Source organism: Atheta coriaria, unplaced genomic scaffold (genome assembly GCF_025399875.1).
Source record: "Atheta coriaria isolate IRGN ID8LTWV9N9 unplaced genomic scaffold, Caltech_Dcor_3.1 hic_scaffold_7_pilon, whole genome shotgun sequence".
Taxonomy (NCBI): domain Eukaryota; kingdom Metazoa; phylum Arthropoda; class Insecta; order Coleoptera; family Staphylinidae; genus Dalotia; species Dalotia coriaria.
Window position 1 is genome coordinate 1,925,463 of NW_027045449.1, and position 11,037 is coordinate 1,936,499.

The following is an 11,037-nucleotide window of genomic DNA, read 5'->3' on the forward strand; positions in this document are numbered from 1 at the left end:
TTTATCACGTTAACAATAACAAAAACTTTACAGAACATTACGTAAAAGCTAATTACTTTTTCAACTAAAAAAAACTTTATAGAAAAAAAATTAACAAACATAAAATTTTCCTGCATAACTAGATTAAAATACAATTCATAGTATCATACCCCTCGTATCGTCTAACATTTTGTTATCTCTCAATATTTAATCACATGGATAACACAATAAATCGTAAAGTAAGTAAAAGTAAAAGTAAAGCAAAAATACAATACACTTCTACTCCTCCTATTTCCAACTCCAGTCGTGTCTAATCAAGCAAGCAAAAAATACACGTACACAATAAAGCAAGTCATAATCTGATAATATGATAATCTGATTATATTGCAGGCAGTAAGATAAAAGGCGCTCGCGCATTCCAGGACGCCGGACACACGCTCCACTCGCGCGCCAAGAAACCAAGCACCTCGTCCTTATCGCCACCTATCAACTGATATCACTTCCGAAACTCGACGCGTCCTTGCCGACGCCTAATTAGTCAGTTTTCGTGTTTCGTTCGTTCAGGCGGTTTTTGTTCTATGAGTACAACGCGATCAGTAGCACATTTAGTGAGTTTATGTGAGTGTGCGTTAGTAAAGTTGTTGTAATTTTAATTATTTCAATAATTCCGAGTCGTGCATTGTTACGCGATGACTTTATTTGTTGATTAATTAAATAGGACTTGTGTCTACCTATAAAGTGCATTCGGTTAAGGACTAGCGCGAGGTAAACAACAAAAATAAAAATAAAATAAAATAAAAATTGACTTAAATTTAAGTAAAAGACGAAAAATAATAAAACTAAAACTTATTAATGACACAAACTGTAGTTGTAAATAAATAAATAAATAAGTTATAAATAAAAGTGCAGCAATAGTGCCACAATCTATTTTAATCCAATTTAATGCATCATGGGGAGTAATTTGACGACGGGTAAGTAAAAACTAAATTAAAAGACATGTAACTTAAGACTTTAAACTCTTGGAAAATTGAAAGTGATATTATCTACGAGTAAGACGCAATTTCCAAGAGATTTAAACTACATTTGCAGTAAAGTTGCACTCAAACTGATACGCGTTTGCAACTCAAAAAAGAAAAGTAATTATCATCTGTAAACTAAACTATCAGAGGAGATAAATTCTGTGAAATTAGTTTATAGCAAGGTTATAAATTTTGGTAAAATTATCACGTAATAGAATCGTGTACGGTTTTGGTGTACGGTGTGGTTCACACTAAATTATTCAGACTGTCAACATTTCTTATTTCATGTTTGACTACAATAAATACATAAAATTTTGACACAAACATGTTGTCTAGATGTGAAGATCAAGATTAGACGATGTTATAAATTCTATTTCGCTCAGAATGAAATTTAATAAGGTCATAACTGAAAATCGCGCAATAATAGCAATAATTAGATTTAATTTGTAAATTGAATAATATACTATAATTCTCAGCAACAATAAATAAATAAATATAGTAAATTAAATAAATATTTATTTGTTATGTTGCTTGTAACACGAAATACTGAACAAATATTTATTTTTTTTAAAGTGCGAGGTTACTAATTATTTCAATTAAAAAAATTGTAAAATTCCAAAATATTTCTATCCCCAAACCAAGAAACAGCAAAAAACAACACAAACCTAACGCTATTTCTCTAGTTAGTGATTTTTTTTATTTTTTTAAAACTAGCAAATAAATACAAACTGAAATTTAATTAAATCGCCAATTTAGCCTAAAATAACTTATTCCCAAGCAATATATCACTCAAAATCAGAAATTCTGTGCAATGTACAAGCGTTCCAATTAAATTACGCGTCAAAACCTAAATAATAATGATCATTATCGCTTATCAAACTTCCTCATCACCGATTGATTGATCAGTTACAACAGTCAATTCCGAGAAATATCCGCATTTAGTTCTAAAACATTCCAAGTATGAATTATTACAAAACTGAACTTTATTCGCAACGTAAAAATCTTTATTTTACTAGAATTTATGTAAATTTAAATACACACTGTTTTTGGATGTTGCAACGCGCCTCTAATCTCTACAAAGTTTTATTACTAAACTTGTGAATCATTCAAATTCCCAAAACAAATAAAAGTATTTATTTCAACAGTGAAATAAGTATCTTACTGAAAACGGTTGCAACTAATAAAATGAAATGTACGACTAATCCAATTACACGTATCAAAACGTTTAATTCGCATGCCAAATGCGATTTTCTTCTCTATTTACGCTGGGAATTACAAAGTATCAAAATGATTCAGACAGTTGTATTACACGTGTGTATTGGGTATTTAATTTAATTTTTTTAGATAAAGATTTGTTTGTTATTATAAATAATATTATTGTTATTGCAGTTTTTGTAGTTTTTTAGTATTTCTATACCTATTACTACAATTGTTTATTCAATTTATTTTAAATTGCTTATCTTAAGTCATTATTGTGTTTTGTGGCGCTGTGTCTAATAAATCACAATGCGAATTTTATTCGCACAACAATTATCATCCAATCATTCAATATTAGTTGGGTAAATATCGGCTGAACAAACAACAAATCGATGATAATTAATTTAAACTGCAGGTATCTCACGGCGCGTTGTGTGCACGCGGCAAGTGTAATGCTATTCTTTAGAATTTGACGAGATAAAAACACAATAACAATAAATATAACAAGTAAGTTAATATTATCCATTTATAATCATTACTATTTTTAAATTCATCAGAATTTACGACTTTATTTGTTGATTTTTTAAAGTATAAGAAATTAAAATGCATTTTTTGCTTTTATTGCTTCATTTTTACAAAATAATAGTATATAATGTATCAAGTGGCTAAATGGGGACTTTACTCACGAGATTGATTAAGATTAAGCTAACGAGTGTTTAACAACGTTTAGCTACATGCTGCGTGATAGACAAATACGCAGACGAACGTTGCGTCCCGTAGATAATGCCCGTAAATAATGGATATTATATATACAGTACCAATTTTTGTGTCTAAAAACCATGAAAAACTGATGGAAATAAAAAAACGCATTTTTTGCTTTTATTGCGTGATTTTTACTAAATAAAAAAATATATTTCTATTTCTTGGGTTTTTAAAACGTTAATTACATTGAACAATTTATAACGATCGATTGGGTAACAACAAGTTCCCGATCCTCGGGGAAACCCACTAACGGACAATGAAAAGCAATATGTAATTGATTTCAAGCAATTCTAACGCTTTAATTTACTTCCAATCGAAAGATATAATAGTCTATAATCACCACAACGATGTATTCAATGTAACCGATCACGTTTCGCATCAATCGAAACGAAAAACACAAACTTTCACATTTTAACATTTAATTTTTGTACATTTGGTTGCCTATACTACAAAATATAATGATAGCACAAAATTTATATAATTTATTTTTGCAGGTTATGCAGCTGTTTTCAGCAAGAAAACACAAATCTTCACCCCGTTGATGTCCTTCAAGTGCAAAACAGTTATTTAACATCACAAAAACCCATATAAACTTTCCAATAAAATTCAAAATTTATTCACCAGTGAACAAACGCATGTGCATCGAAAGTTTCGCGCGTGCTATAATCTAATTGTGATCGTAATCGCGATCGTCGGGGTTGAAACCCGGCCGTCAACACACGAAACAACACATCGCCGACCGAACTGGCCGGTGAATAATTAATGCGTGCGACAATTACGACAATGAACGCCGCGTGCGCCGCCAACCTGCTCAAGTTCAGTATCGCGCTGAATGCCGTCGCGATTGCAATCGCCACTCCAGGTAAATAACAAAAAAAAACACCGAACTAATTGTCTACGCTGTGTTAACAACTTAGCAAATACAAATACAAATATAAATACAAATTACCACTTTTCATTATTTTTTTTTTTTGTTTGTTTCTAGTGAATGTAAATCAGAATTTACACGAATATCAAAATGGGGATATTGGCATTGGTGATACCTTAGGACTGAAGAGATTGTTGGTGAACGCAGCGCGTCGTATCACCATGAATGATAGTGTGGATAATCTCACATGGAGTTCCACGCCTAGTATTTTATTCGGCGCTGATGGACAACCGGAATGCTCGCGGTCCATTGATGAGTTTCCGACGTTTTTCACTGATGAACAGCGGAAACAAGGCGGGATTGTCTTGCCTTGTATTATTGCTATTTATTGTTTCACGGTTCTTGCGATTATTTGCGATAACTACTTCTTGCCTTGTGTGGAACGCATTTGTGAAGCTCTGAATTTATCTAGGGTGAGTTTAATTTATTTATTTTTTATGTTAGGCAACCAAATATACACAAAAATGATTGAAATGTATATAAAGTTGCATATATTGAATATTTTTGATCAAAAATTAGATTTAAATTAAAAAATAGTAATTTTTAATGTTTTTAAAACAAAATTTAACAAAAAATAAAAAAGAAATTAAAAGTTTTGCATGAAATTTTAATAAACGCGTTTTATGCAAACCAAAATCAATAAAAGTTCGTAATTTTCCGCGAATATACCCATCTTCCATGTGAGTGATTGGTAAAATCAATTACCAGTTAATATTTAATACATTATATTTACTCATCAGTGTGAATTTGGTTGCCTATTAAAAATGCACAACCTTCCTACATTTAAAAACATCGATTTCTTCAAATCTATGAAACAAATACACACATTAATGAATAATTCACGCTTATGTGCCGACCAGATAAAGATACGTATTTGCGATAATGATATAACGACTTGCGATGATTACTATGATATTAGCCGGGTGTATTAATCGACTAAACACACATCCTAACCTCACATGCGATTAGCAGCGCCATTAGCTTCATTTATTCACCGCGTACTAATGTAATATACACGCTTCGATATTTATATATGTAGAAAATGAGAACGTGCAACTTTCAACTCGGGAATTATTGATGATCGGATTGATATCATGATATTAACATTGACTAATCACGCGTGTGCATCTGGCCACGAGTGCATAGAAGACACGTTCGAGCAAAGATCAAGCTGATAATTATTTCAGCCGTAAATTTCAAATTGACAACGAATGTCTAGGAATTTTAAGTTCACTGATAATCGACAATCACGTGTCAGAATTTATAAATAATTTATTTTTAAAACGTCATTTGTTGTTGTAAGTTTAAAATATTTGTGCACGAGTTGAGTTTACAAATAATTTAAAAGAACAAAAACTGATATTAACCTTGAAATGTTTTTGTTATCTTTAGTATATATTGATAACCAATACCGGAAATTGCATCACATTAAAAATAATGCCTTTATTGTGTTTACTATTGGCGAGAAAGCCGGAGAAATGTTGATTTTGTGCATCTTGTGATTTTTTTTTCGAAATCAAGATCATGTGATAAGCATGATACTAATGGCGATAGTTGCTTATTACAACAATAAAGTGCCACTCGACGATGTGGTACAGATTAATTCGCTTGTCTACGCTGTTGAACGATATGAAAAATAAAAACCGGCTCAAGATAATACAAAAGTAATTGTTTTAAGGTCGACGATTGGCAATTTACTGTGATAGCGATTTCAGGGTTTTATAAACCACGATAACAAACTGATTAATTATTTATCCATCAACCACATATATTAAAAACAATTTTTTTAATGTTTTTTCACTTTTATAACCTAAAAATTAATAATTTAGGTTAAATCTATTTTGGTGTGAGTATAGGCAACCAATATCTCACTTAATACCAAAAATTTTAATAATTTATTGCGGTAATCAATTAATTAGATGTCAAATAACAAAATAATTACGAAAGTGTGAATGTGGACCTTAACCCACTTAATTGACAGATATTTGTCACTTTTATCAGTTTTTCGTGGAGGTAGACTAGTGAATAATACGATTATACACCTTTTGATGATTAATTTCAAAATTAGGATCAGAATACGAATTTTTCCACCGCCATTCGCAGCATTTTTCATTGTCTCTCGTTATTCATTCGTTAATTGGATAATTCAATATTGGACATTTCTGTTTGCGTCATTAGCGTGCCGGACACCGCGCCGCTATTAATAGGGATTTTATTATATTTTCGGCACGGACAATAGACACACCTCGACACGGATCGATAAATTTGATATTCACTCAAACTTCCGGGGCCATTAACTCAATCATAAATTAATAACGCCGTCAGAAATCTAATATCCAAGAATTTATCATGAATTTATTTAATTATTATTAAATAAATAATAATAATAAATACTTCTATAGTATATTTTGTAGATAATTAAATTATCTATCACTTAAACTTTAAATTTTTCATTTATCTCTAATAGTTTCCGAGTTATCGACGATTTTAAATTTTTAGATAATTTTTAGCACAGATGTAAATATGGTTGCCTATTATTAGACGCATACTAAATTATATGATTACTAGGTTGCATATATACAAGTAAAAGTAGAAGAAGCAGAACAAAAGAAATACCACAAAAACAAATGACTCTGACTGCCTTCTAATCAAATCAACTTTAATGGCACTCCTTCCCCTATTCCGGGTATCTTGTCTCTTTATTAATACGCCAATTATGTGTGTTCTCGTACTTTCATGTCGCGTTTCCTTTAATCTGCCCTCTTATTATATTTCCTGCGCTGCGTCTGCCTGTGCCGTGAAACAATCGCAAGTCGCCACATCAGCGCGTATTATTTCTGTTTCGGGGCCAAGGCGCTTGGCGAAGATCGCACACGGAAACGTGTAAACAGGCGTTTTATTCGTGGGCGTCGAGAGAAAGATGAACGAACTGGCTGAACGATCGCGGTGTGCTGTCGTTGCTGGCTTTTCGAGAGTTATGAAATATCGCCGCGTAGAGCTAGCTGAACTTGTAAACACACCGGACGGGCTAAAAATAAAGCGCCGAATATTCGGCACCGATGGATGATGATTTATAATTTGGGTGAATAATGATTTGCATATACAGAGTGTTAAAATATTTTTTTTAATGCAAAAAATGAAAAATTTTGTTTTTTGATGTTTTAAGATAGAAAAAAAGATTTTTAAGAAAAAATAAATTATGGAATTTATAAAACATAAAAATATCTTTAATTTAAAGCAAAAATAATTAAATTATCTCTTTTAGTTTCCGAGTTATAGTTGTTTAAAGTAAAAAAAGTAAAAAATACTTTTTCCTTAATATCTCAAAAACTATTTACTCTACCAAACTAATATTACTCAACTTGATTCTCCTTTAAATTCTCTTTAAAATGACACCTCACTCAATTCTCTACGATTTTCCATTCAAAAGTTATAACAAATTAAAAAACATGTCCGCGAAAAAAACATGAAAATCTCTTACTAACCTATATAAATCCCCCTAATAGCCATACTTTGAGGTTATGTTAATGTTACACTAGACACTTTTAGTTTTTATGATGATGTGTTGTGTGTTTTGCAGGATGTGGCGGCGGCGACCTTCATGGCGATGGCGACGTCGGCGCCCGAGCTCTTCTCGAACATCATCGGCACGTTCATCACCAAGTCGGACATCGGCATCGGCACGGTCGTCGGCTCCTCGATGTTCAACACGCTGGGTGTCGCTGCGATCGGCGGCATTGCGGCGCGGACGGTAATAGCCCGAAAAAAACATCCACATCCACAAACATCCTCAATTCTCATTTATTGCCTTTCGAGAGCACCACTCATCAGAGAAACTCACACATATGTGACCTTGGCCCGTTATTTGTTTAGTTTTATTACTCGTAGCGAAAATTCAATTATACTACGAGTGTTATATGTTTACACAAGAAAAAAGAAAATTTTGAAGTTGGGAAGAAATATTTTCAGACAAAAAAACAGAAAATTTTGAAAAATTTCAATTTTTATCAGTTTTAGTCACATTTTTGACCCTTTTACCCACTGATATTTTATTATTTTATATTCTAGTCTAATAGAGAATTTTCCAATCTATCATAATCTGCAATTCGTTGGATTCTAGCACTTTTAGTTTAGAAGATATTCTCTATCAAAAAACGTCGAAAAAAATTATCAAGCCAATTTTTTTCTTATGAATTAAAATCTCAATTTATCTCTTAAAATTCCAATTTAACTTACTTATTTGATAGAGAATTGTCCGAAGATTAAGACTCTGCAATCCGTTCCTTTCTATCTCTTTTAGTTTAAGAGATATTCGCAATTGAAAAAAATCGTCAAAATTTGAAAAATTTCAATTTTTAGCACTTTTAATCACATTTTTCGCCCTTTTACCCTTCGATATTTAATTATTTTACATTCTAATCTAATATCTAAGTTATCACTTCAAAAAGTAAAAAAAAATTATATTTTGTTTCACGTGTAGCCTATCCAATTGGACTGGTGGCCATTAACGCGCGATTGCTCCATCTACATTTGTTCAATAGTACTACTCGTGTGGATCACATGGGATGGCCAAGTCTTCTGGTACGAAGCCCTGGTGCTTTTCATCGTTTATTTCATCTATCTCACTGTGATGTTTCAAAACGTACGCATCATGGCGTTTTTCCGCAGTATACAGAATCGTATCAGTGCAACTCGTAAGTAAATTATATTATTTTTTATTTAAAAAAATTATTTAACTTGTGAACTCTTAAAAGGTGTTTCTGAAGAGTCCAGCAAAGGAATGGAACTTTCAACGGTAACAACAGTGACCACAATCGACGACGAGCTGAATAAATACATCGAACACAAGGAACACAAAAAAGACAAGATGGCCGATAAAGAAAAGCGCTTGGAAAATGGTCAAGCTACCATTAATATTACAAGAAGCGCTAAGGATGCCAAAGATGCGGGTACAATAGAAGAAATTCGTGAGTAATTAATAGCTATTAAAATGGCTGCGTATTTATAATGGTTTTTTTTTGTTGTTGATAGAATCAGAAGGCAATGAATCAATCTTTAAGTTTCCAAAGGGTCATTGGACTACGCAACTATTGTTTATTTATATGTGGCCCATCAAATTGGTGCTTTTTTGCACAGTTCCAGACTGTCAAAAACATCGAAATGTTTATCCGCTTACTTTTGTTATGTGCGTCATTTTGATAGCTCTGAATTCGTATTTGGTGTCATGGATGGTTACGCTTATAGGTATGCAACCAAATTTACACATTTTACAAATATTCTAATATTAATGTTATTGATAAATGCAGGTAGTACATTTGGTATTCAAGACTCTATTTTGGGTTTGACGTTCCTCGCGGCCGGTGGATGTCTTCCGGAAGCCATTTCCATCACAATTACATCCAGAAAAGGCAAGTTAACAACACATTATTTTTGAAATTTTGTTAAATTTTGTGTTTGTGAATGACTGATGCAAAATTAACTTTATGCCAACTACATTTGATTCGCCAATGGTAACTCGATATTTTTTCAATTCATGGGGAATAGTTCGAAAGTTAAGAGTTGTTTATTCAAACAGGGAAATATCAATTTGCACGTCAATTTATTTAGAACGCTCAATGAAGTGAATAAATAACAAATGGTTTGTTTGATGTAAATAGTGATTTTAAAAAATTCATAATATTTACGATTTATGTACACGTAAGGCTTTTCTGCGAATTATTGAAGTGTACATCGCGTTTGTTTCAATGTTTACAACGGAATAACTTGAAAAGTAAAAATCGGAAAATATTCCGCGAAACGTTTCTAGATAGACAATTTAATTGTGATTAAAATTGGTAATTTTTAAAGTTTTAATTTAAAAGATTCACGTTTTATTTAAAACTTTGATAATACTTGCAAATATTAGTGATTTTTGTATTTTTTGTTGTTTAAACAATAATATCTCAGAAAATAACAATCACAGAATATTGAACAGAACCTCATTAGAAAGCTAATTTATCTGGTAATAAGTTGTGTTAATTTCAAAATTGTGTTTCAAAAGACTCATGTTTTATGAACAAAAGAATTTTAGAAAATCATATTACTATTCAAGTTTTTTTTTTAATTTTCAATTTTAAACGTAAATAACTCATAAACTAATAATCACAAAATACCCAAAAAAAACCTTTCTAGAAAGCCAATTTAATTGTGATTATACTACATAAATTTAAAACTTCTATCTCAAAAGGTTTAGATTTTATAAAGCCAAACGTAAAACTCAACCAAAACCTATTATTCTTTTATTTTAAATCAAAAGAAAAATCAATAATATCTCTCCAACTAAACCACAAAAAAATATATATATATATCCACCCCTATTATTAAATATTCTCTCGAACTTTCCACTAAAAAAATAATTTTTCTCTGTTATATAATTAGGTGAAGGCAGAATGGGCATTTCGAATTCACTCGGCGCAAACACAATGAACATCCTCCTGTCTCTCGGCCTACCATGGTTCATCCGCACCCTGCAGCTACTCGCGCAGGAGGGCAGCGCCGAAGCCTTCATCGCCATCAAATCCGGCTCGCTCGAGTACACCATCCTGGCGCTCATCCTCGTCGCCATCACGCTCTACGTCTGTCTGTCGATCAATCGCTTTCGACTCTCGCGCAAATCCGGCGCAATACTCATCAGTATATACACGTGCTTTCTAATCGGCGCAATTCTCTCCGAAGTGTATTTATTCCAAACTGATTGCAACGGCTTAACAAGCTGATAAACCACACATTTTAAACAAAAAAAGTGCCTTAAATTTTATACGCAAAACCAGTGTCAACAAAAAAAAACTATATTGTGATATGATAAGTTTTACACTTTGAACGTGAATAGTAATTAATAATTATTAACGTAGTTTTAATACGTCAAAACAAAAGTTTAATTTAATTAGTGATATTAATGTATTTTATTTTTATTTTTATATTTAATAAGAGATGAGAATTAACACACACACACACACAAAATGAGTAATTAAACTGTGATATTATAAAATTATCAATTTTTACAAAATTCATGTTGTTATTGTTGTTAATGTTTGATTTTTGAATAAATGTTGTCTTAATTGTATTATTTTTGTAGAATTTTGAATGCTGTCCTGACTATAGTGAATAGACTGA

General features: G+C 31.8%; 1 protein-coding gene across 1 annotated transcript; it reads left to right on the forward strand.

The window, feature by feature from the left end:
- The first annotated feature begins 398 nt into the window (after nucleotides 1–398).
- Nucleotides 399–10,987, forward strand: LOC135795849 (sodium/potassium/calcium exchanger 4-like). Its single transcript, XM_065307646.1, has 9 exons — nucleotides 399–950; nucleotides 3,452–3,819; nucleotides 3,943–4,298; nucleotides 7,466–7,636; nucleotides 8,366–8,579; nucleotides 8,640–8,852; nucleotides 8,917–9,129; nucleotides 9,192–9,293; nucleotides 10,303–10,987. Exons 2-9 carry the CDS (start codon nucleotides 3,720–3,722, stop codon nucleotides 10,638–10,640), a joined length of 1,707 nt encoding a protein of 568 aa, XP_065163718.1. The 5' UTR covers nucleotides 399–950; nucleotides 3,452–3,719; the 3' UTR covers nucleotides 10,641–10,987.
- The last annotated feature ends 50 nt before the right edge of the window (nucleotides 10,988–11,037 follow it).